Raw genomic sequence first — 27546 nt, forward strand, 5'->3', positions numbered from 1 at the left:
AACTTCTTCTATGCTATTTACATTCTCGGATTCAAGAGCCAGTAAAAATATACAATTAACATCATTGATGTATGTTTTGACAAAATAAGCCGAATACTTACCATTGATCCTGATACAGCAGCTGCCTGCAGTTCCACAAATCATACCAAATAAACAACAGAAAAGCAATAAAGGGTTTGTATTAAAGAGTATCTCTTCCTTTTGCACTATTTGTACTACATAAAAGAATATAAACTTCATCAGCTGTTCTCTAATTAATTTTAATTTAATTATATATATTATTATAAACTATATATAATAAAATCTTTTTATAGTGATATTGTATATAAATTTTTTATATAATTATAAAAATTATAGTTTCAGTCTAGACCGATTGTGATAAAAATAAATTTTATAATATAATAATTATAAATTTTCTAAGTATTATCTTAAAAAAATATTATTATATATAATAATATTTAAGTATATATTTTTTAGAAATATATATTATACTATATGTGTCTTACTAAAAAGTTATTTTATCTCTTTAATCTTATTTATATAATATAATAAAATACTAACATATTTTATCTCCGGTTGCTATTGCTGATAATATTAAGTAGTAAGTTAATTTTTTTTTACTACTTTAATTTTTATTAAGTTATAATCTTTTCATAATTATAAATTTTGTTTGATCTAAAATACATGATTAAAAAAGATTTTACTACATATATGCTAAAGTAAAAATAAAGAAAAAAATTGCGATAAGAAAAAGATCGACCTAAAGAATTAAAAAAATGCCAAATGCATATTTATATCACTGAATTTTGGTCATTTAATCAGTTTAATACCTTAACTTTCGGTTTAACCAAAAAAATATCTAAATTTATTTTTTTATTTGATATTTTAACACTTTTTCATGTGTGTTTTCAATCAATACATCCACACATATTTCATAATATTTTTTAAATATTATTGAAAAGATAAAATTAGATATGTATTATGTTAAATTAAAAGTTAAAGATATTTAAATATTAAAAAAAATAAAAACTAACTATTTATCATATTAAATTAAAAATTAAAAATTTATATTTAACATAAATATGGATGTAGGTTTTAAAGAATAAATAAATTTTTGCTGAGCTAAAGTCTGGGCTAGTAGGTCCAGACCCAATAAATAAAAAGAATTAGAAAACATAATAAAAATATTTATATTTTTTATTTTTTATTAAAATAATTTTTTTACTGTACAAAAATATAAAAATATGATCTTTTAGTTTTTTTTTAAAATATAATTTTGATTTTTTGGTAAAATAACTAATAAATTAATAAAAAATTAAAAAATTACATCATTATTTAAAAAATAATAATTTTTTTAAAAAATATACACAATAAAAACCATATTTTTTGATTGATTTTAAGGTATTTTACAAAAGTTCCCACGAAATTACCAGTGGGGGCATTCCCGTCATTACGAAAAAAATGCCAAAATGATTTGCGCGGGAAAATCCTTTATCCCTAACCTTTACTCTCGCGGCACACACGAAATCAGATCACAAAAGGTTTTGCAATACCGCAACCAAACATTTACACTTGTTTTAATGTTTCCTTAACTAAATCTTCATCATTAACTTAATAAAAATGAACGGCAAGGATAACCGGAGACGAGACCGGAACAATTACAACCGGAGCTCAAAGAAGCAGAAGCTGATTCGAAATGCTGAGGAAGAGCTTGACTCAAAGCTCGGTTTCGACCTCTTCACTGAAGGCGATAAACGCCTCGGCTGGCTTCTCACTTTTGCATCCGTAAGTTTTTTTCAGTTTTTTTTTTTTGCTTCTCGAGTTTAGCCCTAATTTTGTTGACTTTCGTCTCAATTTTTATTAATATTTGTTTTCTGATTTCTAGTCATCTTGGGAGGATGAAGAAACGCGAAGAGTGCATAGTTGCGTTGATCTCTATTTTGTATCTCAGGTTAAGGGACTGTTTTTGTTTGGCTGTATATATTATATACTATTCTGATTTTATGAAGTTAGTTAAAAAGAAATTGTTTTCTGAAATTTTAATTATAGGATGGTTCTGCTTTCAAGTCTAAGTTTAAGTTCCGTCCTTATTTCTATGCTGCCACAAAGGTATCACTCTACTTTTTTTTTTTTTAAATTTTGTATTTATGTGTGTGTGTGTTGTATCAGGGTTTAATTTTTCCATATTGATGTTACTGATGATGTCTATATAGGAGAAAATGGAAATGGATGTTGAGGCTTATTTGCGACGAAGATATGAAAGTCAAATTGCTGATATTGAGATTGTAGAGAAGGAAGACCTTGATCTTGTGAGTCACTTTTTTACTTCTTTGTCCTTGATGCTTCTAACTGTCCTTTTTGAGCATTGGCAATATCTTATATTTATTTGGATTGATTAGAATTATTAGGTTTAAGGGCTAGCCTCTTGGACCAGGTTTGGGAAGTAGGGATCAGTAACAGCAAAAACCTGTATAACTGTTAAAATGAGGCTATAAAATGATCTGCAAGTTAGAAAAGTGAATTAGACTTCAGCAACTGATGCAACTCAGCCAGAAGAAATTTTTGAGTTTTAACAAACAAATCACCCACAAATAAATGAAGAGAATGGCTAAAAAGTTTTAGAAGTTTTCTAGAATTGCTTACTAATGTCTCAGGATTCAAATCTGAAGCTGAATATATCATCATCTATGGCTTGGATCATACTGCATACAAGATACTAGAAGCTGAGATTTTTCTCTCAACTTTCTCATGATTCTTGTCGCTAGACCTTTCTATTTTTCTTAATTTTATTGAACTTGAGCTTTCTTTTTGTTGACTATAATTTTTTATTCACTTTCTTCCCTGTTCCTATGCTATTGATATTTATCATCGGTCAGGCTTAGGATGCATCATATCATGAATTTGATTCCTTTTGTTTGTTCTATGTTCTCATTGACAGAAAAACCATTTGTCTGGTTTGCGTAAAAGATATTTGAAAATATCTTTCTCTACCGTTCAACAATTAATGGATGTGAAGAAAGACCTATCACATGTTGTTGAAAGAAACCGGGCAAAGTTTGACACTGCTGATGCATACGAGTCTTTATTAACAGGGAGAAGGTAAGGCTTGCTAGTTTTGACTCATTTCATATGCTTTAGCAATACATATTTTTGGGTATAAGTTTTAATTGGAACCTTTTCAGGGGATAACTTGCTTTCATTTGCAACTTACTTTTAATATATATGTGGTCCTCATGGCATTTTGGTACATGATTAGCAGAGAACAAAGGCCCCAAGATTTTCTAGATTGTATAGTCGATCTTCGTGAGTATGATGTTCCATACCATGTTCGTTTTGCCATTGATAATGGTAATTTTTTATATCCTATTGGGTTTGAATTTTTTTTAACCATATTAGCTTGTGAAGTTGAACGAATTGCATAAAAATCATTTGAAATCTTGATATTATGCTACTCAGATATTCGATGCGGGCAGTGGTATGATGTTAGTGTATCCAGTAGTGGCGTTATGCTTGAAAGGAGGACTGATCTTCTGCAACGTGCTGAAGTTCGCATATGTGCATTTGATATTGAAACAACCAAGCTCCCGCTGAAGTTTCCAGATGCTGATTATGATTTAATAATGATGATATCTTACATGATTGATGGACAGGGGTTCTTGATTATTAACAGAGAGGTAGACATACTGAATTTTGCTTCTCGGTAACTTAGCCAAATGTGAAGTTTATAATCATGCTAGTTTGTGGGATACATTATGATTTTCATGGCTCTTTGGTATTTGAGGACCATATAGTGGTTGTTTCATATGGTCTTTGCTGAACATAATAACTTATGGTCGACCCATAAGATTGACAGAATTAAATAATGTGCAGGCGGGTTTAATAAATTTCTTTGTTGAATGGCTCCATTTGGCCAAGTCTTTTTCTGTCGTTTTTTTTCTAATGAGTGTTGCTTATATTTTGTTTCTTGAAGAGATTGTAGAATATTAGGTTAAGAATTTTATTGGTCAAATGTTGTAAAAGAATGGAAATTTTTTAAAAGTTTGCCTTTACGTTTATCTATGATCAAATGCTTTCTCTTTCTCTTAGATTTTGTTTGCTGTCCATCTATCCGCGTATCTCCTCTTTCATTTTACATGCTATTCATTTAAATACTTCACATATGTTTATATATTAATCAAATCTGTTGTACTTAAGTTCAGTGTGTAGGGGAAGATATAGAGGATCTGGAGTATACTCCAAAACCTGAATTTGAAGGGTGCGTCAAAGTAACCAATGTGAAAAATGAGGTAATGAATACTTAATAATGAGTTGCATAGAACAATTATGGGATGTTGATGCATATATTGATCTTGACGTGTGGGTATGTGTTACTTGCAGGTAGAACTTCTTAAACAGTGGTTTGCCCACATGCAAGAGGTGAAACCTGGTATTTATGTTACATACAATGGTGATTATTTTGACTGGCCATTTCTGGAAAGCCGAGCAGCTTATCATGGGATCAAGATGAGTGATGTATGCTGCCTGTTTTCACTTATAAAACTTCAAAAATAATGTTTTGCTAGCTATCTAAATTATTATAATCACAATTTAAAAAGCATCACTACACTCAGCAAAATGTTTTCGTTGTTTGAACTCTAAAGTGTAATGCATCAATTTTGTTATTTGTTTTAGTAATTTTCCCTCTAGGACAATCATTTTCGATTGCTGATGTCTCTTGGTAAATGTGTATGTTATGCAATACTGAGGATGCATAATTTGAAATTTAAGAAATATTATGTATTGCTATTAAATTCTTAGGCAATCAACTGCTAGTAGTCCTCAATAAGAATATCTTGTCCTCTGCATTAGGGATGGGGCGGGGTGGGGAATGGAAAAGCTTGATACTTTTACATAAATTTTCAAATTCTTCCGTTGATGGTAAACCTTTTACTACTTTTGCTTTTCGTCAAATAGCTGGGTTCTGAAAAGAATATACTCTTAGTGACTGAAGTTGTGGCTATCCATGTCTATGTTGGGAAATTCAACTTTGCTTTTCCAAGAAAATTATACTTTTTTGTTAGCCATGATCATTCCTTAGTTGCTATATGGTAAACTTGATTTTTTCATGTCTTGAAAGCAACGTTGATTAAGTTTCTTGTTTATTTTAGCTTGAAAAAATGTTAATTAGTCTGGGACTGGAAATTTAAGTTTTACCATACAAGTGATATCCATTTGTAATGACCAATCAATTTATTGAGTTACAAGCATTTGTCAAACATTTGACTTATTGCTGCTTTGGCTTTCTATTTGGTTTATCAGGAGGTTGGTTTTTCTTGCGACAAGAATCAGGGAGAGTGCCGTGCTAGATCTGCTTGCCATTTGGATTGTTTTGCTTGGGTCAAACGTGATAGTTATCTTCCTCAAGGGAGCCATGGCCTTAAGGTGCACCATTTTGCTTTGGGATTCAAGTTTCAACTTTTGTTATGGGTTTAGTTTGTGTATGTTGGATGAAATTATGTTTTTTTTTCATGATAGTGATCATGCAATTGTTGGACTTTTGACTTTTGTTTTCTTTTTTTTATTGTGACTACTCAATTATCTAATAAATCAGACACAAACTTTCACATCATTGTTGCGCTAGCCATTTTAGAGATTCAGATAGTTCAAAATATATGCCAAGCAATGGTGATATTCTTTTTTTGTCTTTAACAACATAATACAATGTAGGTACAACCCCATAGCCAAGCTAGAATTCAGATTGACCTCATTTTTTATGTCCCAGTTTGCCAAACTGTGTTGCTTTGGAATTTCAGGGCTGCATTTGCAATTTCCATGTTTTTCTTTTACCATCAGTTCGAACATTAAATTTTTTTGAAAGAAAGGCCAAACAGGTTTATGTTTTATTGAATTTTTTGAAGAAAGTTATTATTTATTTTTTCAGGTGAATTCAGTATTTTAGATAGGATGATCAATTATAGTGCCAGTAATATCACCTTCACATCATAGTTCTCTACTTCTGTTGCTTGACAGCCTTTTACCACAAAAGTATCATATTGCACTAATCTTGGTGTGCAGAATACAAAAGTATCATATTGCACTAATCTTAGCATGCAAATTATAAAAGTATACCTTTGCTCTTTAGGTAGTGGCTGTAATACTCAACTTTTCTATTTTGTTGTGAACTATTCATTCTATATTTGCAATGAAGCTCAATCTTGTCGTTCTTTACCCATTGGATTGCCCATTTCCTTTTCTTGATTTGTCAGGCTGTTACTAAGGCAAAATTGGGTTATGATCCATTGGAGGTCAATCCAGAAGACATGGTTCGGTTTGCTAAAGAAAAACCTCAGGTATGAGGAGCTGATAGCAGTAATCCCAAACAAGCCATGCTTATAGTAGCCCTTTTGCTATTGTAATTCTTTCAGCTAATAGTCAGCTATTTTACTTAGTTCTTACCTCATGATTTTTTGCCGTTATTGCAAAAATGGAGGAAATAAATCCATATTGCTAAATGAAGGCTTAGTCCTATGAATTTTTGCCATCAAATAAAACTTTAGAAATAACAACTAAGAATTTGCTTTATTTGTATTCTCTAAATTGGAAAATTTCTAATACTCTTTTTTTTTTCTGCAAATATTATGACAGACAATGGCCTCCTATTCAGTTTCTGATGCTGTTGCTACTTACTATCTGTATATGACCTACGTTCATCCATTCATTTTCTCTCTTGCGACTATAATTCCCATGTCACCAGATGAGGTTTTACGCAAAGGTAGTGGAACACTTTGTGAAATGCTTCTTATGGTGCAGGTGGGCTCTTGTGCACATTTATGCTGAAACTTTGGCATCTTGCGCTTTTTTCTTTCCATGTTTTACTTCTGTATCACATATCTTACAGGCATATAAGGCAAATGTTATCTGCCCTAACAAACACCAATCTGAACCCGAGAAGTTCTATAAGAACCACCTTCTTGACAGCGAGACATATATTGGTGGCCATGTGGAGTGCCTTGAAAGTGGTGTTTTTAGATCTGACCTACCAACTCATTTTAAGCTTGATCCATCGGCATATGACGTAAGTTGTTAGATCTTCTATTAGATATAATTTACTTTACATTTCTATTTATTTAGTTTTAGATCTTCCATTTGACTGATTTCAGAACACTTTGATTTCTAGCAACTGATCGGAAACCTTGATCGAGACCTTCAATATGCTATAATAGTAGAGAGCAAGATGGACTTGGATTCAGTCTCCAATTATGATGAGGTGAAGAACGCCATCATGGAAAAGGTAATGATATGCCATCTCATCCCTAAGATTAAGTCTTCACACTAATGTCTAGATCATTTTCTAAATTCATTGATGCTATATGGCTTGTTTCTGTTGTTTTACATGTTGATTTTACTCCATTTATTCTAAGACTACAAAAAGGTAGCAAGTGTAAAGTACATTATATAGAAACCTTCATTCTCTATTACAAACATGGTAATGAATCAATAATTCAAATTTCTTGAAAAAGCATGCTACATTTCCATAGTACTATCAGTCATCTGTCTCTTCTTATTGTTTGGTGGAATTTTGGTAATGCATTTCAAATATCCGTGAGCTCTGAAGATAGATCTGAGATGAAATAACTATTTCTTCTTTTTAAAAAGTAATTCAAGAAGGAAAATGAGTATTTCTTCTGTGCAGCTTGTGATGTTGAGAGATGAACCAGTTCGTGAAGAGTGCCCTCTCATTTATCATCTAGATGTGGCTGCTATGTATCCCAACATTATTTTGACAAACAGGCTTCAGGTATGATGATTAATAAGCTGCTCAATAGGTGGTGGTTTTTTCTATAATAATTTGTTTTGTTTTATTGTTGCTATCTGGTTTATATTACAAAGTTAGAATATGGATCTGGACAACCAAGGAATGCTATTTCTCCTACCATCTGTTCTGAGAGCTTTATCTATAATTCCAAATGAAAGATAAAGGCCTTGCTGTTCGATATTCACTACTGAGAGGATTAAGTGGAATTGGCTGTTTGGTAATTATGGGATTGGTTGCATATTCATGAGATTTTAAGCATTTTCTGGAGACTTTTGGCAAGTGAAAATAAGCATGGAGGTTCTGAAATTATGATATGTTTATATTGGTCTTAGTCTGTCGGGAAATACTTGTAAAATTTTATAACTGCAGAATATATTATGTTTTCTGTTAGCAGCCTTATATTTTTGTGTTGTCTTCCTGTGTTCCTTTTGAAGAGGATCTTTGGATTAATGTCTAAGAGGCTGTTTCATTTCTTTTTTATTTCCCTTTCAGCCGCCCTCTATAGTTACAGACGAGATATGTACTGCATGTGACTTCAACCGTCCAGATAAAACTTGTCTCCGAAAGCTTGAATGGGTTTGGCGTGGAGAAATCTTTATGGCAAACAAAAGGTTCTTTTTATTTATTTATTTCTCCGCTCTCTGGCTGTATCAATCATAAGCTGGTACTCATTAACATTGGATGGACATGAAATCTATCAATTTCAGCGACTATTATCATTTGAAGAAGCAAATTGAGTCTGAGTTTGTCGATGGCATTGATGGTCAGTTGTCAAAACCATTTCTTGACCTCCCTAAGGTGGAGCAACAGTCAAAGCTCAAAGAGCGTCTAAAGAAATACTGTCAGAAGGTATGCTTCTTTCTCTAGTAAAAACATTTTCCTGAGCGAAGCTTGTCTTACTAAGTTTTTCGATCCTTTTTAGGCATATAAACGGGTAATTGACAAGCCTGTCACTGAACTGCGGGAAGCAGGTATCTGCATGCGTGAAAATCCATTTTATGTTGACACTGTCCGCAGGTGTGCAATTCTAATTTTACATGTATTTTCTTCGTATGATTATTCATGTTGATATTTACTTCTGAAACTAACCTAACTGTTAGAAGGACTTGCATGTAATATAGAATAGAATAAATTTAGATGGACACTGCTATTATTATGTTAGTGTTACTAATACCTTTTTCTTCAATCTGGTTCAAGCTTTCGGGATAGAAGATATGAATATAAAGGACTTAATAAACTTTGGAAGGGGAAGCTGTCAGAAGCCAAGACTAGTGGAAATCCCATCAAGATCCAGGAAGCACAGGTTTTTTTTTTTGTTGAATGTTATAGAAATAGTTCAATTTTCATGATTACGAAACTTCATTCTTATACAAATTGCCCTTGATAATTTATGCTGCAGGACATGGTTGTGCTTTATGATTCACTGCAACTTGCACACAAGTGTATACTTAATTCTTTCTATGGATATGTCATGCGCAAGTGAGTTTTTCTGATCCCAACAAAATGGATTGGCTGTTTACATGTTTTCTTCTCATTTTCAAAATGTGATTTTACTTGTTTCTGCTCCAGAGGTGCAAGATGGTACTCGATGGAAATGGCTGGTGTAGTTACATATACAGGAGCAAAAATTATTCAGAATGCTCGGTTGCTTGTTGAAAAAATTGGAAAACCACTTGAGTTGGACACTGATGGTATTTGGTGTGTTCTCCCAGGATCTTTTCCAGAGAACTTTACATTTAAAACAAAGTAAGCTACTGCTTCTTATGATTTACTTGTCTGATTCATAGTTCTTGATGGTGGCAATTCTTTATTTATTTCTTTTTTTGTATGCTCAGTTATTTCATTTGTAGGATCATTAATCAATTAAGCCCTCAGTAAAAGTATTTAAAGTATGCGCTTTGATTGGCGATTTTATATTTCAGGGACTTGAAGAAAAAATTAACAATATCATATCCCTGTGTAATGCTTAATGTTGATGTAGCAAGAAACAATACAAATGAGCAATACCAGGTATAGAAGCTCCCACTTCAATATGTATATTGAGTTACTATATTGTGGTAACTGGAATTGTTTTTCCAACTTTCTTTTGCTTGGAACTGCAATGGTTGTTTAAAGCTCTAACTCTGTTTTCATACAGACACTTGTAGATCCTTTAAATAAGACATATGCAACGCATAGTGAATGTTCAATTGAATTTGAAGTTGATGGCCCATACAAGGTATAACATGGAATAGTATATCTCTATTGAATTACAACTTTCTATTTTATGTATTTATATTTTTTCGGTGATCTTGTAGGCAATGATTCTTCCTGCTTCGAAGGAAGAAGGTATTTTGATTAAGAAGCGTTATGCTGTTTTCAATGATGATGGTACCCTTGCTGAGCTTAAAGGTTTTGAAATCAAGCGTAGAGGTGAGCTGAAGCTCATCAAAGTTTTCCAGGTACCCCTTAGCATTCAGCAGATGCTACCTCTATATATTTTCTACAGTAAAAATTTTCTGCATCTGGTTACTTGTGAACTTTTCAGGTTTTTGTGCTTCACCACCTTTAATGATGTGATATGCTGTCATCTTTTCAAGCATGATATTTTATATTTTGTTGGCAGGCTGAGCTTTTTGACAAGTTCCTCCATGGATCAACTTTAGAGGGATGCTATTCAGCTGTAGCTGCTGTAGCCAACCGGTGGCTTGATCTTCTTGATGTATGTGAAGAATAGTTTGGTTGTTTTTGCTATCAAACTATACTTTCTCTTCCTATCTATCTTATGCTGTTTCTTTGAATCAAGTTGTTTATTATTGCATGAACAGTTTTAAGAGTGAAGTTTGGGAATTCTTACATTCTTTTCTTTCTCATTCTCATTTTGCTCCCAGAATCAAGGGAAGGATATTGCTGACAGTGAGTTGCTTGATTATATATCTGAATCAAGCACAATGAGCAAGTCCTTGGTAGACTATGGTCAACAAAAGTCATGTGCAGTGACCACCGCAAGGCGTCTCGCTGATTTTCTTGGTGATACCATGGTTAAAGATAAAGGATTGCGTTGTCAATATATAGTTGCATGTGAACCAAAGGTGTGTCTCACTGATATATACATTGTTGATTATGTAATGTGTGCATTGATTCATGAATTTTTTTGGGGACGCTCCATCTTACAGTCATGATTGCTGAAAATCAAGGTTTCATTATGGCTGTAAACCCTACGTACACAGGATAGGCATATACCTTCAAATTACTTGAAAAAAGTCTCGTTCCACAGATGTGGTCTTTGTCTCTTTGTCATTACTGAGTGGTTCATTATACACCTTTTGGAGTTTGCCATTTATTGATCCCCCAGTATGTACAACTTGCTTTAAAGCCTACTTGGTGCTGTAGATTGATTCTGTTGCTTGGCAGTGTATTACAGAGTATTATTGGGAAAACAGGAAAGGAAGATTATATGTAGTCACCATGTTCATCACCATAATCTTTGTAAGGTGCCTAGGTTTGACCCTGGATGATATTACTGCTGACACCTGTAACATGTCAGTAGATTTGCAAGTTGCATCATTTGCTATTTTTCCCTTCTCAACCCTTTTCTATATTCCTCGAGCACATGTTAAAGGAGAGAGCCTAATGATACTTTGGGGACAACATTTGGATATGTGAATTCCTAATTGACACACTCCATTATTAGTTATTTATGGTTTTATATTATTTTAATGTCAAACTGAATTCAATTTTGACGTGTATGATGAGTGCAATTATTTGAATCCAAGTGCAGAATCAATGATATGGTCCGGGTAACTTTTTTGTCTATCCTTTTTACTTTTTATAGTTACTGCAATGCGTCGGGATGCTTTTGTCCAATCTTCTTTTATTTTCTGGATGATGATGCTAAAGATTATTGCCATTTTTGTATGAGCAGGGAACACCTGTGAGTGAACGTGCTGTTCCTGTTGCAATATTTGAAACTGATGCTGGTATAATTTTATCCTGTTTTCCTTTGACCATTTCATGTTTCTGTAATCTAAGAGTTCATTTTCATGTTGCAGAAATAATGAAATTCTATTTAAGAAAATGGTGCAAGACATCAACAGATATAGGCATTAGATCTATCATTGACTGGTCCTATTACAAGCAACGACTAAGTTCAGCAATTCAGAAAATTATTACAATTCCTGCTGCAATGCAGAAGGTTCTATTGCTTGTTCCTTTTTATGAGATTAACTGGTGAATCATCTTTTAGGCTTCTGGAAATGACTTGAATCATTTGCAGGTTGCAAACCCTGTCCCTAGGGTAGTTCATCCAGATTGGCTTCATAAAAAGGTCCGTGAAAAGGAGGATAAATTTCGTCAGAGAAAATTGGTTGATATCTTCAGGTTATCCAGCAAGGAAGATTTTGTAAGGAAGAATAATGACACCATCACTGACAATTGTATGATGGATGAGGAGAATGTTGAGGATTTGGAAGACTTCCGAAACAAAAGCATTTCTACAAATGGGCCTAGACCAATTGTTCATTGTTATGCAACCAATAGTGAAGAACATTCAGTCAAGGCAACTGGGAGAATGGATTCCTCACATCAGCAAACTGATAATGGTGAAAGTGTACATGAACTGTCTTCATTGGTGCAACAAACTGCATCCTCTGGAGAATCTATTGACAGAAATGTAGATTATCAGGGGTGGCTTGAATTAAAGAAGAGAAAGTGGAAAGATACTCTCGAAAGGAGGAAGAGACAAAGGTATTCTCTTTTCCCCCCTACAGAAAGCCCAGTGTTTAAGGTTTGTATTCTTCCTTGTAAATTGAGATGTGCTTATGGGCGTTAGTGATGTGTTCTTCTATTTGGTAGGTTGGGAAATCTGAGGAATTCAAGTCATGCTAATGGTGATTTTGAGCCATTAAGCAGTGTGATAAATCGTAAGAAAGCTCAGAGCAGAACTGGTGTTGGTTCATATTTTACAACACATGAAATAGCCCTAACACGATGCCACTGGCAGGTACTCAATTTTCTTATATTGGAAGACTTTTGGCTGCAATGATTTCTTTCTTGCTGCTTAATCTCATTTTCTTATGGTTCAGATCATCCAGCTGTTTCCAGGCTCACATTGTGGCGAATTTTTTGCTTGGGTGGTTGTGGAAGGAATCATGCTCAAGGTTCCTATAACAGTTCCAAGAGTATTTTACCTCAACTCCAAAGCACCTATAACAGAAAAATTTCCTGGAAGACGTGTGAACAAGACACTTCCTCATGGAAGGCACAGCTATAACCTAGTTGAGGTATCTCAAATTTTCTGGTCCTGCCATATTCTTAATTTGTCTTTGAAAATGTCTTTTCTTTCGTTCTTATTCTTTTGCTTATGCTTTCTTGATAGGTTATCATAGATGAAGATAAATTTAAAAAAGAAAGCAAAAAGCTAGCGGCTCTTCTTGCAGATCCAGAAGTTGAGGTCAGCAATTATAATCCAGAAGTTTTACTTAACCTTCAACTGGCATGCTTGTGTCACCCTAATAAAATTAGTCTTGGTGGAACTACATTTCTGGCATTATATTGCTGGAACATGCATCAGGAACTGTGTGTACCTTGTTTATCATTCACATTCTTTGACTTGACCAATCTAATTTTATTGCTTCATGATTCCCGTATATATCTAAACTGATGTCCAAGTATTTGAATTTTCTCTTTCTAAGCATCCTGGCCTGGCCTTTAAGTAATTAAAAAATAAGAACGGCTGCTTATATATATAAAACTTTGGTTGCTTGATCATCCTACATTTCTTCCAAGAAGAAGGTCTTGCAATGTTGCAGATCTCCAACCATCTTATCTTTTACTTGAATAATTCTTTTTGTAGAATCTTGAAGACAAAGCATTGCCACATTAGCAGCATTTGCAAATACTTGAGTTTCATGTATCTTTTGACCTTACAGAGTGACGACTGGATTCTTTCCCACAACACAATTCTTTATTGCATTTGTCTACACTATTTTCATGGAAGATGTGTTAAATTCTCTAGTTGCAGTTTATCTATTTAACTATCATTGCAAAATTTTTTCCTCCAATTGCTGCTTTTGCTATTGAATGTGTAGTGACCATTTCTCCTTTTTGCAATAATCATAATTTACATCCAACTTTTCTCCTTAGTTTTGATTTTTTTTTTTTTGAAAATATGCTGAATTCATTGAAATAAGAAAAATAGATAGGGTGTTTCTGGTACATGGTTATAAAATTGAAATATTGCTTGTGCAATGGAATTTCTACTTTCATATAAGGTGCCAGTGTTAGTTTTCTTCTCTGGTGGTTCCGATTCTGGTTTGATTAGAATCCAAATTTTCATCAGGGAATATATGAAACAAAGGTGCCATTAGAGTTTAACGCCATACTTCAGATTGGTTGTGTCTGCAAAGTAGATAAAACAGCTAAGAAACGTAATGCTCAGGATAGATGGAGTCTGAATGAACTGCAAATGAAGACAACAACAGAATGTTCTTATTTGGAGCAATCAATCTCCTTCTTTTACCTGTATCAGAGGTAACTTTTTCTATCCTGTCCGGTTTTGTTCTTACATCACGACCCAGTACTAAATCTAATTTTTTTAATTTTATCATTGCTTGCAGCATCTCTGAAGGACGTGCTGTTGTTGTTGTCTACTTGCCTTTTTTAAGAACTGTCTCTGTTGTGGTTGTCAATCCTTATCAAAATAAGGATTTATCACCATCTTTTCTTGAAAGACAGTTCCGTGAAGCTTGCATTGCATTGTCTGTTGAACCACCAACACCTAGGAATGCTATTGTTTTCAAAGTACATTTTCCGGCCTAGCAAAATTATGTTTTTCTTTTCACCTCTCTTCTGCTTCAATGGCTCTTACCTTGTTTTATCTTAACCTACTAATTTCAGGTGGATTATGTTGGACATGTCAAGGATGCTGAGAGGATTTTACAGGGAACAATACGAGAAGTCAGGTATATTCTTACTCCATGTTGATCATTTTTTTAATACAAGAGTACTGATGGATGAGTTTAATATCCAACAATTGCATAGATCGCTAAGGATGTCTCTGTTTATTATATTTGTGGCGCCATTCTGGAAATAGTCTGGAGGGTTCTGTAGCATTTTAACATGGTTTATGAAGAGGGTTTAACAGGAGTTTTTAGGAACTTTTGTTGGTTTAATTGGAGTAGGTTTGGTGGTGCAAAAGATGCTAAAGTTCTGTGGAACTGTGCTCCTGTCATGATGGAGTATTGATATGGAGAGAAATGCATGAAATATGCTCTGAAAGAAGTGGTTTCAATGTATTCTCAGCTTGTTCTATAAGAGCTTCCAGATGAGTGCTTTTAAGATTCATGCAGCTTGATTGACTGTGCCACTTCTCTGGTCTTGTTTATATATGTTGCTTGGTGGTTTTATGTTAATTAGAATAGGAGGGCATTGTATCTGCTATATCTATTATCTTTTGTCGTAATATACAAACGGGTCTACAATAGTAAAAAAAACTGAATGGATAATGTGCCTCGAGTTGTTGCGTATCCGTAAAAACTAAATGGTGGGTATCATGTCCATTCATGCTCATGTACTATACTGACTTATACATGCGGTGAATTCTCTTTTCACTAACATACTATAAATTTCTATTCAGATGAGAAGCATTCATTTCAATGTCCTCTGGTTATATTACTGCTGCATTAACTTTCACAGGCCAAATGTATTTGCCTTAAATGTTTTTCTTTTATCAACAGAGATAAACACCATGGACCTACACTTGCTGTCATTGAATGCCCAAATGATCATTTGATGAAGTCAGGCATACCAGCTCTTGATAATTTCCCTTGTGTGAGGATACCTTCCAACGCTCGTGACAGTCAGTATCAGGTAACAGAATTCTGAATCAGTGGCTACTTTACATGCTGAAGTCTGCTCATGCGTATGGACAAGTTCATTCATATCAGTGCTTAATTTTGTTAATAGCATAGGGATTGTTAGAAGAAAAAATTGATAACCCAGTGTTGAAATATACTTACTCCTAAGCTTAATTTATATAAGAAGAAAGATAAAGTTTTTTGCTGTATAATATATAGGTCCTTGGGTGGCAACAAGCGGCTGCAAAAACTGCAATGCAACGTTCTGCTGCATCATCTCAGTGGTTGAATGAAAGGATTACTCTCTCAAGATATGCCCACGTAATTTGTTAGCTTATTTATTCCAATAGCAGCAGTTTCGGTCAAGTATACTTATGCTTGTAGATATGAACATTTTCAAATCTTCTGGGACAGGTACCTTTGGGAAATTTTGAACTTGACTGGCTTATATTTACGGCAGATGTTTTCATCTCCAGAGCATTACGAGATCAGCAACAGGTACTTTAGTGCAACACCAATTTACTTGAGTTTTGTTCTCATTATTCTCTTGTCCTTATTAGTTTATTGTGATAGTGGTCAATAGTCTGTAGCAGTTGTGGCCATTTCTTCTTAAAGTGCTAAACTTTGTGTGGTTAAATCATTTTCATACACCAACTTAAAATGTTAAGTCTTGCAGTTGCTTTGGATATCTGATGACGGTGTTCCTGATCTAGGAGGGATTAGTGAAGAATCTTCATGTTTTGCAGATGAGGTTAGTTTGAATATAAAAATGGGAAAGAAACCTCAACTGTTAATGTTTTAACATCTTCTATTTTTATTTTTCCTTTGCTGTAGCCAAGAATTTCAAACTTGTTTGCTCTGATCTATGATTGTCTTATTTCTCTTTGTAATATATTGTGCTTCTGTTAGTTCGTTGACGTTTACTAGCTGTTATTTTAAAATAGGTCCATCAACCTATCCTCACATACCCTGGAGCATATAGGAAAGTTTCTGTGGAATTGAAGGTTTGGAGATATATATTCTTTTTTTTTTTTTTTTTTATAAAGACCTTCCTATCTCGTCTTATGCATTGTATTGATTTTACATAAACACTATTCTTCTGCAGATTCATCACCTGGCTGTAAATGCTCTGCTGAAAAGCAGCCAAGTGAATGAAATGGAAGGAGGTGCCTTATTAGGATTTGACCAGGACATGAGTTCTGGTTCACACATTTGTGAACAATATGGCGTTGATGAGGCTACCTCATCTGCACCTGCATTGCGTGTCCTGAAACAGCTGATCCAGAGGTGTCTTGCAGATGCAGTTACATCGGGAAGTGTGTTCGCTGATGCACTATTGCAACATCTTTATCGATGGCTGTGCAGGTTGAAGTGTCATAGCTTGTTCAATGTTAATTCTTTTTTTACTCGTATTATCACTTCTAACCTGTATATAATGCAGCCCTCAATCAAAGCTTCATGACCCAGCTCTTCACCGTGTACTCCACAAGGTAAATGCTACTGGTAGATAAGGATCCTTTATTTCATAATTAATTTTTATGATGACATTTGAGCTGCAACTCTTCTCTGTTCTATAGTCTTTTTCCTTCAATTTCCTCAATCAGCCATACTTCCCTTTTAAAAATTGTTTATGTTTATAACAAGGAAAATTATTCCGGAATGAGATTCTCTACCATTGCCCTCTAACACACTTCTATATATTTATCTTTGACGAATTATAGTAATATTTTTATATGTGATTTTGGACCTTAATTTTGCAGAATCTGTTGGTTGATGCTTTTTAGATATTAACATGTGTAGGTCATGCAAAAGGTGTTTGCTTTGCTTTTGGCTGAATTTCGCAAGTTAGGTGCCACAATCATTTTTGCAAATTTTTCAAAAGTTATCATAGACACAGGAAAGTTCAGTCTATCTGCAGCAAAAGCTTACTGTGATAGCTTGCTCAAAACTTTGCAAACTAGGTTTGTTTTGGCCAACTGGTTGGAAAGTCTTCCTTTGTCTTCTGTAATCTAATTCTTGTTTTGCTGATTGTAGAGAACTATTTGAATGGATTGAGCTTGAGCCATTGCAGTTTTGGCATTCCTTGCTTTTCATGGATCAGGTATGGTGCGTCCACCCTGGTCATCCTTTGTTTTCATGAAAAAGAAAGAAAGAAAAATGCATTTTATGAGTCACGAACCAAACCCTTGTGAATTATACTAGTCAAGCTTTGTAAACTGCGTTTTGAATGTTTCATTTTTAAATAATCTTTCACATTGCTGGCATTTTATATATTGCAGTTAACTTATGGTCGTTTTTCTGGCTCTGTTGTAGTATAACTATGGTGGAATTCCAGCTAGAGCTGATGATATTTCACACAGTGAATCTCAAGGGGCGCATTCCCAGAGACAAGAGTCACAAGTGGATATTGTATCAAGCTGGAATATTGCTGAATACTTACCCAAGACAATTCAGGTTAAACTTCTCTGCTTTTATAGACATGCTTAAGGAACAACAGTGTAGGTTAACTAATAAATAAAATTTCTTGCAAGTTGATAACAATCACATTACTACATTTTCTGTTGGTCTATGGAATTTTTCCCAGATTCTCATTTATTCAATTTCTCCTTCTTTTTCGTTTTCTGGTGATCTGGTCAATTAACTTTTGAGCCTTTTGCAGGACCATTTTGTCTTGATTGTCTCAGAATTTATGTTTATTCCCTGGGAATATGCACAAAAGCAAGATGCAAACAAAGCATCTTTGCAGGATGTCAGCTCTTGTACTCCCTCAATCACCATATCAGCTGCTGAGACATATGAATCACACATAGTGGAATATCTTAAAGGGCAGGTATTAATGAGAGCATCATATTCCAGAATATGGGTGATTTCTTGACTCCTTCCATACAAGTTTAAATTTGCATTTTTTTCATTTCATCATATGCAGATCAGCACTTACTTCACAGACAAACTCCTAGGAATTGTTCGTGAAACTGTTCTTCATATGAAGGGGATTAATAAGTCTGAAAATGATCAACCATCATCTGGTTTCCCACAAGTTGCTGGTAACATTCATAAAAGGGTTCCCGCATTGGAATTTATTAAGCATGTCTGTGCTGTTCTGGTCCTTGACCTCAACGTGCAGCATGAAGTTCTGGTAACATTTGTTTCCCTGATCTATCATCAAATTCTCTAAATTAAATCATGGAGGCACTAGATTTTTGCTGATATAACTTTGATAGGAAGAAGCTCGACTTCTTTTATTTCTTTCTTCAGACTCTTTTTGAAGAAATATTCTCCTAGGTTGTTCATTTCCCTCCTTTCAGAATTCTCTGGCAATATATTTTCTTAAAAAAGTAAAATATTCACCTTGGTATCGTAATAATTTTCTTAAAATAATTTTAAACTCGGCATCTGACTTGTTGCTGGTAATTTGTTCTAGCTAATTCTTTTTTCTTTAGTTTTGGGATATTATAATGTTTTTCTAGCCTTGAGGAATCATGATCCTTGTTGATTTAGTGCTTCATGATTTTCCTTTGAGCCACTATGATGTCAAGGATGATTCGCATTGTTAATCTATTGTTAGTTTTATCTTAAAATTGTTTTAAGGAATAAGACACCAAATATCTTAAAAATATAATGAGGGGTAATATGCTGAATATTCAAATTGAACAAGTAAATTATATAACTTACCTGGATTCAGATGTAATTGGATTGAATAATTTTGAACCAAAGGAGCGTTGCCTTGTGTCATATGGTTCCAGACTTTCTGAATTATATTGTAAATTATATTTCCATTTCAAGTGAATTTCCCAGTTTGCAATAAGCTAAATTTTTAGTGGCAATTTAAACAGATGAACAACTGTGTTATAAAGGCTTTTCTAGTCAGTGATGTGATTTCATGGTTCTGTTAATTTTGCAGGTGATGAGAAAGAATCTATTAAAATATGTAAGAGTGCGGGAGTTCGCTCCTGAAGCTGAGTTTCATGATCCCTGCCCTTCATTCGTCTTGCCAAATGTAATTTGCAGGTATGAAAATACAAAAGATTGGGTTTGAATATCTCATTTTAAATTCAAAAAGTGAATAAAGGAATTTAATCTTTAAAATTAAAACATTCAAACGTCAAAAAGATTTTCCTTATTTGGGTGATGGGGAAGCCTGGTTCTCTGAAACTCATGAGCATCAAAACTCATCTTTTCAGTGTTAATGACTAGAATTACTATGGATTTGGGGATAAACATTCTTTCTTTCCATCATATATTGTATCCCACTAAAGCTAAAGGAAAATGAATCATTTAATAAATTATTGCTTTTATCAACATCAACAATTCTTATGATTTTTCGAAATGTATATGTAATGACAGAAATAGTAGGAATAAGTATTGAGTTTTTCCTTTGATACTAATGATCCCCAAATATGTTTCGGCAGCTACTGCAATGATTGCAGAGATCTAGATTTGTGTCGTGACACAGCTCTACTGGCTCAAGAGTGGCGCTGTGCTGTCCCACAGTGTGGCCAGCCTTATGACCGGGAGGGAATGGAGAATGCTCTTCTTCAAATTGTACGGCAGAGGGAACGTCTATATCATCTGCAGGATCTAGTGTGCATTAGGTGCAACCAGGTCAAAGCCGCACATCTGGCAGAACAGTGTGCATGTGCAGGAGCATATCGATGCAAGGAAGATGTGTCTGAATTTCGCTCCAAAATGCAGATTTTCTTAAATGTTGCCATTTCTCAGAAGTTTCAACTCCTTCAAGAGTGTACTTCATGGATATTAGAAGTGCACTAGCAGCTGGTCTTTAACATTTCATCATGTTCATAGCATTGAACTGGGTACGGCTGTGTGTCAAAGGGACAAATGTGCAGCAGGGAAGAGAATATTGGTAAGTACTCATCTGCAAGTCAAATCCAGATGAATGCAACTTGGAAGCATCGAATGATGGGGAAATGGCAGTCTGATGAGGTGATAATATTCTCTGCGATGGTAAAATTTTCGACTTGGCGATCGTATTGGTAAAAGCTTCATTGCTGAAGCAGTTAATGCAAGCAGGCCGAATGCTTCCATCGCTTGATCAGATTCTTAGCAGCAATGGCATACATTGAAGGCAACCCATTTAAGGGAGAAACTTTCAGAGGCTCCTGAACACAATGTTCTTTCTACTTTCCCTCTTCCCAAGAATATGTTAGTGGAAAGAAAGGATGGGAGGGATTATACATGTATCATCATAGTAATTATATTGATTACAAATTATTTGATGTATATTGTCCAAATTGTAGATAAATTTTCCTCTTTTTGACATTGATGATTCAAATTACTTCTACATTCCCTGTACAATCCCTTGATTCTTTTCAGAAATATAATATAGATAGGTAGTCACATTATTAAGATTCTGGAGATACCGATGGCACTATTTTCTTCCCATCAGTTCTCTGCATTCCTTATTTTCTTTCACAGAATCTGATATTTTCAAATAACCTTTAGTCTAGCCTTCTAAAATCTAGCTATCAGTCTTCTTAGTGCACATTAATCAACTTTAAGAAATTATCAAAATAAACCTATGCATGGTATTCATGATAATTTCATGTAGCTAAAGTACACACGAATCTCCTTCACAATAATAATAAAAAAAAAAAACAATATTCATCCACTATATAGTATGGCATGGACTCTTGCCCTTTTTCATCTCATTAAATTGATTAGTGTTCTGTTTTCACAGGCTGCCTAGGGATGTTATAAGAAAGATGTGTGCGCAAAAGCAGCTCAAACTGTTACCAGAAGAACCATCTTTTGGTAGTTGAACTTGGAGCTGGGTCTTCATTAATCACACCGTTATTTCTGCTCTCCATACCCTGCTTTAAGGACTCCAGTCTTCTCCTGCACAAAAATAATGGACAATCCTTGTTAATCGATTAGGTGAATTAGATAACTTTCTGTATAGGTGTAATTATTGATTTTCCAACACTTAAATACAAAATGTCAAACAGCCAACAGATTTTGAAGCTATGACTTCTCTTGCTTTATGTTACTGATGCAGCTTAGAAGGGAAGACGAAAGCACTCATTCTTCTGCCTATATTCAAGATGCATGTAGGAAAAATAGAGGTAGATTCCAGAATCGAAACCATTTAGTGATTAGGGATACCTATACAAGTTCAAATACAGTTTTTTCGCATTGCTTCTAATAGAAGTAGATTCATTATTGGTCTACAAGGATGTAGATAAACATTACTTAGTATCTGTAAGACGCCCATGCAAGCTCCATCGCTGCCGAAATCCTTCAACACCTTCAGTTCCACTAGCAAGAATCAAGCGCCTAAAAACAATAAAGAGTGATACCCATAGATGTTTAGGTCATTCTATTACTCACACCTTTGTTAGGGGAAACTTTCACAGGCGGCTAAATGCCGAATGAACATATTTAGCATAACTATTGTCACAGAAAATACCTCTCTAGCGATGTGACTTCTGATTCAAGCTGTGAAGCTCTTTCCTTTGCTCCATCTAAAGGCATTGACAACCCCAATTTGCGTTCACTATCTTGAAGCCGTTGCCTAATTTCCTTGTCCTGCAACTCATTATTTTCAAAAGAAAAAGAAAAATCCAAACTGCTTATCAATCACTGAACCTCCAAAATCTTCATTTACAGGTTAAAACATCAAGTAAGAAAAATATGAACCATACAAGTAGAAACGAAATTTCATCTCACCCTCTTTTCAACACACTCTCGATATAAAGCAAGCTCATCTTGACAGAACGGTTCAATGTCATTGATTTGCAAACCTATGGCAGAGATAGAATTAATTACTCTTTATGTCTATTAATATCACATACAATACAAGTGAAAGGAAAAAGCCCCTGAAGATTGTAAATACTATTGAAGCCATTACCCTCCATTTGTATATGATATGAAAAATATACTGACAAAGTCATATAAATACTCGACGTCCTAAATGTTAGTCATGTAACAAAGTTAAGCAGTCAAGGCTTACAGAATAAATTGCAAAAATGACTTTTAAACACTTACAATTAATATGAACAATATAATCTAAATACTTAAATCCATACAAATGGAAATTGAAACTTACACAAAAATAGATTCCTCAAAATCCCATCACACAAATTAACACCTTCAAGCACATGAGAAGCAATTTCTGGTGGGATGAGAGGAGATGGCGGCCCCAGCATCAAATCATCTCCAACCAAAATAGTTTCCTCCATGGTTGGTTGTGAATCGACTGAAGATCACAGCAAGCAATAAGAAGCTCGTAAAATTCATTAAATTATCACCATATATAAAACAGAACCTAGTAGACTAGGAGCATTTACATACCATCCATGATTGTTGTAATTAAGTATCAAAACCTGTAAACAACAAAAATGAAACGAAAGTTAAGCAGAAAATTAATGAAGCACAAGAACCAAAACATTTTGAACACTTAAATTAAAGCAGGACACTGTTTATCTTCATTTTCGGGAAATATAAACAACAAGAAATAACAATAATAATAGAAAGCTACCCACTTTCTTATTCAATTCAAGAGAAACAGGACGGACATGATAATAAATGTACACAGGCTTCCAAATCGGAAGACAACCTTTATTGAGGAATTTCATCAAACACAGTCAAGACACCACGAAACCAACCTTTCTAGACCAAAGGGAAGCAATTGAACAAAATGGGCTTTTCAGTTTCGAATGCTAATAAAGAAAAGCGATCATATTGTCCAGGAAATGGGAAGCTGAAATATATCTGCAAAGAAGAAAAGTTGCTCAGCTAAAGAAAGATTTGGCTTTCTTTTCTTTCCTTATTAAGTGTGTCTACCACAGACACCTAAGAATTTCTCTTGCACTACTGCTAACCTTCTCTTCTACAAATTTATGTCATAAACAAAGATTGATGAGAGAAATTATGACGCCCTGCACACATCCTCAAGACAAAACAGAAATACAGCAAATAAAAGAAATACCATCATGTAATCTTTTTTACTTTTTTTTAAAAATTATTATTTCCCTTATAATATTGAGGATTAAATTTACAAATGTATAAAAAGCCTCCTAAATTTGGGCTAAACTATATATATATATATATATAGAGTAAATTTAACTAATAGTTTTATTGAAAATTAAAATTAAAATCAATGTCAAAAGAAAGTATTCGCATTAAAAGCTTAAAAATTACATAATAAATTCAATAAAAAATATAAATATGCATAAGCTTCAATTTGTAGTATGTGTGCTTCTGGATGCTCTGAAAATATTTCTGTTTCTCGAGCAGCTGCTCACGTGGCCGAAAAGGTGCTTCTGACATCCTGCATTAAAGTTATAATCTAAGAAAGGCAATTCTAACAATAAACCCATTTCTGTAACATTCTTTGAACACATTTCTGTGACTCACTCATTATGGCCAAGCCAAACAAAATAACAAAACTTAGGCACATGTATGACGGCATAGCTCCTTGCCATGTTTAAAAATTTCAAGCAAGGCACAGCAACTTAGTTAATATTTAGCGAATCCCAGTCACCCTCAAAGCCTCAGTTTGAACATAGAATGAGATTGGAAAAATTATCACCTAAATCACTGAACCTGTGCACAAATTCAACCAAGAAAACAGACCGATTGCAACTCCTACATTTTTCTATGCTGAAACTCTCTTAATTTCCAAGTTGAGCATATCAACAGACTCGGCCAGCCACAGTTCAATATCCCGCTATCCAAAGCTGATTACAAATGTCCAATCCTACTCTATCCCCATGTCCAAAAGTCACTAAACAAAGAATGCAAGAAAAGTGAAGTAGCAACGCAGAAAAATAAATAAATATTGCATGTATATTCCACCAACTTGAACGCTGATGGGAAAAAGTACCAGAAAAAGCCAGGAAACAAGTATAATAATGAGGAACATAGATGATAAACTAGATTCTCAATTCATGTAAAGCGCTCTAAGCAATCACTGATAAGCAGATAAACAAACAATAATCACGGCAGTCAAAATGATCATCTTCTGCGTATATCTCTCAGTAATCTCAATTAGCAATCAACAAAAGAAGAGAAAAAAAAAAATCTAATTTTTTCTCTATCAATCATGCCAGATTCTACTATTTAAATCTGCCTAAGTGATTAATAGTGTATTTAATTTGGAAATCTTACCATAATCGAGAAGCAAACAATCAAGAAAATCAAGTACCTTAAAAAACCCTAGATCTAAAAAGGAAAAAGAAAACGCATGAAAATAAAACCAGATGGTTGAATACTGATCTGAAATGAATAGTTGTAATTAAAAGGAAAAGAAAACTAACCTGTGAGAATGAAAATTGTTAAAATGAGTAGGGCTTGGGGCTGCGTCCCGTAATTATGTGTACGGTGACGACAATGAGTTGCCACCTTATCCACTTTTTTCTTTTCTTTTTTAGATTTATTTATTTATAACTCGTCCGGTTTTTATCCGATCAAATCAAAAGCTGAAGAATCATAAGTTTTATCGGATCGAACCGGAGTTCAGCCCGAGTACATATTAAAATGTTCCTTTCTTTCTTGTCTGCAGATTAAAGTGAAACCCTTTTAGCTTTTCTGAAGGTCATATTAATATATTTACCTGTTTTTCATTCTATGGAAGTGTCATTGACGTGCCGGTGGAGGATACTTGGCCTGGAGTGGAATCACTTGGCAATTATGCTTCTGTTACTACAGACGTATGTAATAGAACTAATAAAAGTCCGGCAAATCTTCTTATTTCTTTTTTCTCTTTATTATGCTATCATCATATTCACTATGTTTTCCATTACTGCATGCAATGCAGTATCGTCAAAGTTTTCATGCAAGGAGGAGACTGGGATCAAAAGTCCCTTACCTTGAAGATGATGGATTAGAACTTCTCAGGGTGAGTAGTTTTTAGATTTTTGCTTAATCTGTATCCATTATGTTAGAATCTTGATAGCACTTTTCATGGGCAGAATTCCTTTCGATCTATAATGTTGTTATTATCCTGAAACCTGAAGTTTTCTATTGTTCATCTTCTGTAACAGAGCATGCTGTGTCTGAATCCAGCAACAATAATTACGGCCAACCAAGCACTCCATCATCGCTACTTCAATGATCTTCAGAGTGCATAATGAATTACTACTGGTCTTTCTTGCTACTTCCAAGTGAACTAGATTAATGTTTTTTTGTTTTGTGAAGGAAGAATGTGGCACATTATTAGTTAATCTTTCTTGACATCGACTACCATTTTTCTATAGCTTGTGATTAAGTATTCCCCATGCGAATGCGAGCGCACGTATATGTTGTCTCTTTAATTCCTTCCATAGAATTTGGATATTAATAGAACAACAAATACCACGAGAAAGGAAAATACTTACAACTAGAAACTTTTCATCTTGATATTGTCAATTAAGCTATTTGTTCAATGAAAAGTTGCAGTTCCAATTTTTTCAACATTATTTATCAAATTAATAGCACAGTCCGTGCAGTGCAAACGTTCAGATAAAGCTTGGAGGAGTTGCCTACTGACCTAATCATCCATATCCTTGTGAAGATGCCAGTTATCACTATCCTGACAATCTTACGATGTGTCTATAAGCTGTGGCGCAACATTATTGATAGCTCTTCCTTCATTGATATGTTACTACCGATGCCTGTTACTATAATTCTTTTTCTGCTGAATCTTAAACGCTGATGCCTCTCGTGATTCCATTGCCCTGGAATTATGTTGCCATTGATATAACTCAAACCGCCCTTTTCTCCTTTAATAAAATAAGGATTAGCATATATTATAGGGAACACCTCTAGGCTGCTTTTTCTTCTTCTTTCAATAATTTGCATCTTCCATAGCAAACATTCTAGGAAAAATACTTAGTTTAGCCCCTGAAGTTTACTCCAAAGATCACACAAGAACCTGTCTTTGATGTAATCCATATTACTCAGGTTCTTTTTTATGTTTATGTAAAAATATCATGGTTAACTGAATTTTTTCTCATTTTTTTTTAAATCTAAAATTAGGTGTTCTTTTTTCCAAAATATGCTATGCTTGAACCCAGCTACAAGAATTACTGCCATCAATCACTTACCAAAAGGATGTACATGTAAGTACCACTGCAAATGACCTATCCATTATATTACATACCAATATATGTTCTAATGTATTATCCATCCTGAACTCTGAAGCTGTCAGCCTAACTGAGATGTCTGTCGCATTTACTATGATTTAATTTTCTTAAAAGTAGTTATTGTTTTATTTCAGAATCATTTCATACTTAAATCATACTTTTTCACTTGATGGCCTGTAATATAGCCGAAAAGCCATTTATTTGTTTAATGAATTTAATTGTCCGAAATAGAATTAAGAATTCAGATGCTTGCCATAAGCATCCAAGACTAAGTCTCCCTGCAAAGTCAGTATGCATATTTTTTCTTCAATTAATGTTGATTTCTATTATTAATAAATGTGATTACAAAATTTTAATTTTGCTTCAATTTCTTTTTGGTTGGACATTAAGAACTTTACTGACCTATTAGATTTTAAGTCAATTCTAATTTAAGCAAATGTAAAATATAAGCTATACCAATTTAAACAATATAAGTAGATGTGTTATCCTTAATATAATAACATCAAATCGGATTTTTTATTCTTTTTTTTCTTTTTTATATATATTGATAATCCAAGTCAAAGAGTGGTCTGGGTTAGCCCTTCGGAATATATTGTTATTCCAATCATTTAGAAAATGTGTCTTTCTGAACTTCTGGTCATTATATATAAGAAAAACGATCCCAGATATTTCGATCTTTAACCATTTTCTCAAATTTACCCTCACCTTTAAAACGTATCAATTTGGTCCACCATATTTGCGTCTTGTATCATTCCTACCCACCCGTGTTTTGGCGTGTGCCACTAATGACATGGCGTCCACACATTGCTCTGGTTTGTCTACGTGGTTGCTC

At 34.1% G+C, this 27546-nt stretch overlaps 4 protein-coding genes across 8 annotated transcripts; 2 read left to right on the forward strand and 2 right to left on the reverse strand.

Moving 5' to 3' along the window:
• Window positions 1-1442: 1442 nt before the first annotated feature.
• LOC8277599 (DNA polymerase epsilon catalytic subunit A) lies at window positions 1443-20997 on the forward strand. 2 transcript variants are annotated; one of them, XM_002529019.4, is made up of 49 exons: window positions 1447-1785; window positions 1886-1951; window positions 2050-2109; window positions 2214-2309; window positions 2939-3099; window positions 3260-3348; window positions 3457-3674; window positions 4200-4286; window positions 4378-4512; window positions 5299-5421; window positions 6246-6329; window positions 6625-6789; window positions 6878-7054; window positions 7157-7270; window positions 7673-7777; window positions 8288-8406; window positions 8503-8644; window positions 8718-8812; window positions 8993-9098; window positions 9195-9274; window positions 9365-9541; window positions 9718-9805; window positions 9933-10013; window positions 10093-10236; window positions 10401-10496; window positions 10666-10866; window positions 11700-11754; window positions 11827-11969; window positions 12051-12520; window positions 12629-12776; window positions 12859-13056; window positions 13152-13226; window positions 14115-14305; window positions 14392-14575; window positions 14672-14736; window positions 15511-15643; window positions 15850-15951; window positions 16045-16128; window positions 16307-16381; window positions 16575-16634; window positions 16736-16995; window positions 17072-17120; window positions 17431-17591; window positions 17665-17731; window positions 17944-18084; window positions 18290-18460; window positions 18557-18766; window positions 19532-19638; window positions 20040-20997. In XM_002529019.4, exons 1-49 carry the CDS (start codon window positions 1621-1623, stop codon window positions 20398-20400), a joined length of 6684 nt encoding a protein of 2227 aa, XP_002529065.2. In that variant the 5' UTR covers window positions 1447-1620; the 3' UTR covers window positions 20401-20997. The 2 variants fall into 2 exon arrangements, 1 of the variants encoding a protein (XP_002529065.2); XR_007217170.1 differs by lacking the exons at window positions 17431-17591; window positions 18290-18460; window positions 18557-18766; window positions 19532-19638; window positions 20040-20997 and having other exon boundaries at window positions 1443-1785.
• A 156-nt stretch (window positions 20998-21153) lies between these two features.
• LOC8277601 lies at window positions 21154-25017 on the reverse strand. Of its 2 annotated transcripts, none has more exons than XM_048378708.1 (7): window positions 24909-25017; window positions 22942-22973; window positions 22697-22846; window positions 22318-22391; window positions 22058-22176; window positions 21841-21924; window positions 21154-21486 (listed from the first exon to the last, which is right to left on the reverse strand). In XM_048378708.1, exons 2-7 carry the CDS (start codon window positions 22946-22948, stop codon window positions 21381-21383), a joined length of 540 nt encoding a protein of 179 aa, XP_048234665.1. In that variant the 5' UTR covers window positions 22949-22973; window positions 24909-25017; the 3' UTR covers window positions 21154-21380. The 2 variants fall into 2 exon arrangements, with proteins under 2 accessions (XP_048234665.1, XP_048234664.1); XM_048378707.1 differs by lacking the exon at window positions 24909-25017 and adding an exon at window positions 23256-23361.
• Window positions 23707-24920, reverse strand: LOC107262048. 3 transcript variants are annotated; one of them, XM_048378710.1, is made up of 2 exons: window positions 24909-24920; window positions 23707-23920 (listed from the first exon to the last, which is right to left on the reverse strand). In XM_048378710.1, exon 2 carries the CDS (start codon window positions 23917-23919, stop codon window positions 23800-23802), a length of 120 nt encoding a protein of 39 aa, XP_048234667.1. In that variant the 5' UTR covers window position 23920; window positions 24909-24920; the 3' UTR covers window positions 23707-23799. The 3 variants fall into 3 exon arrangements, with proteins under 3 accessions (XP_048234667.1, XP_048234668.1, XP_048234666.1); XM_048378711.1 differs by lacking the exon at window positions 24909-24920 and adding an exon at window positions 24760-24771; XM_048378709.1 differs by lacking the exon at window positions 24909-24920 and adding an exon at window positions 24242-24753.
• On the forward strand, window positions 24462-25816 carry LOC125370922 (cell division control protein 2 homolog 1-like). Its single transcript, XM_048378377.1, has 4 exons — window positions 24462-24495; window positions 25186-25301; window positions 25409-25489; window positions 25635-25816. Exons 1-4 carry the CDS (start codon window positions 24462-24464, stop codon window positions 25719-25721), a joined length of 318 nt encoding a protein of 105 aa, XP_048234334.1. The 3' UTR covers window positions 25722-25816.
• The last annotated feature ends 1730 nt before the right edge of the window (window positions 25817-27546 follow it).

Source organism: Ricinus communis, chromosome 8, assembly GCF_019578655.1.
Source record: "Ricinus communis isolate WT05 ecotype wild-type chromosome 8, ASM1957865v1, whole genome shotgun sequence".
NCBI lineage: Eukaryota > Viridiplantae > Streptophyta > Magnoliopsida > Malpighiales > Euphorbiaceae > Ricinus > Ricinus communis.

Coding starts and splice junctions, on each gene's coding strand:
- LOC8277601 (XM_048378708.1), bottom strand. Junction 21,925..22,057: donor GAAGTCACATCGCTAGAGAG/GTATTTTCTGTG, acceptor TATTGTTTTTAG/GCGCTTGATTCTTGCTAGTG. Junction 21,487..21,840: donor GGGCGTCTTACAGATACTAA/GTAATGTTTATC, acceptor ATTTTTGTGCAG/GAGAAGACTGGAGTCCTTAA.
- LOC125370922 (XM_048378377.1), top strand. CDS start 24,462: ATGGGAAAAAGTACCAGAAAAAGCCAGGAAACAA. Junction 24,496..25,185: donor CAGAAAAAGCCAGGAAACAA/GTATAATAATGA, acceptor GCTTTTCTGAAG/GTCATATTAATATATTTACC. Junction 25,490..25,634: donor ATGGATTAGAACTTCTCAGG/GTGAGTAGTTTT, acceptor CTTCTGTAACAG/AGCATGCTGTGTCTGAATCC.
- LOC8277599 (XM_002529019.4), top strand. CDS start 1,621: ATGAACGGCAAGGATAACCGGAGACGAGACCGGAACAATTACAACCGG. Junction 6,790..6,877: donor AAATGCTTCTTATGGTGCAG/GTGGGCTCTTGT, acceptor CATATCTTACAG/GCATATAAGGCAAATGTTAT. Junction 13,057..13,151: donor ACAGCTATAACCTAGTTGAG/GTATCTCAAATT, acceptor CTTTCTTGATAG/GTTATCATAGATGAAGATAA.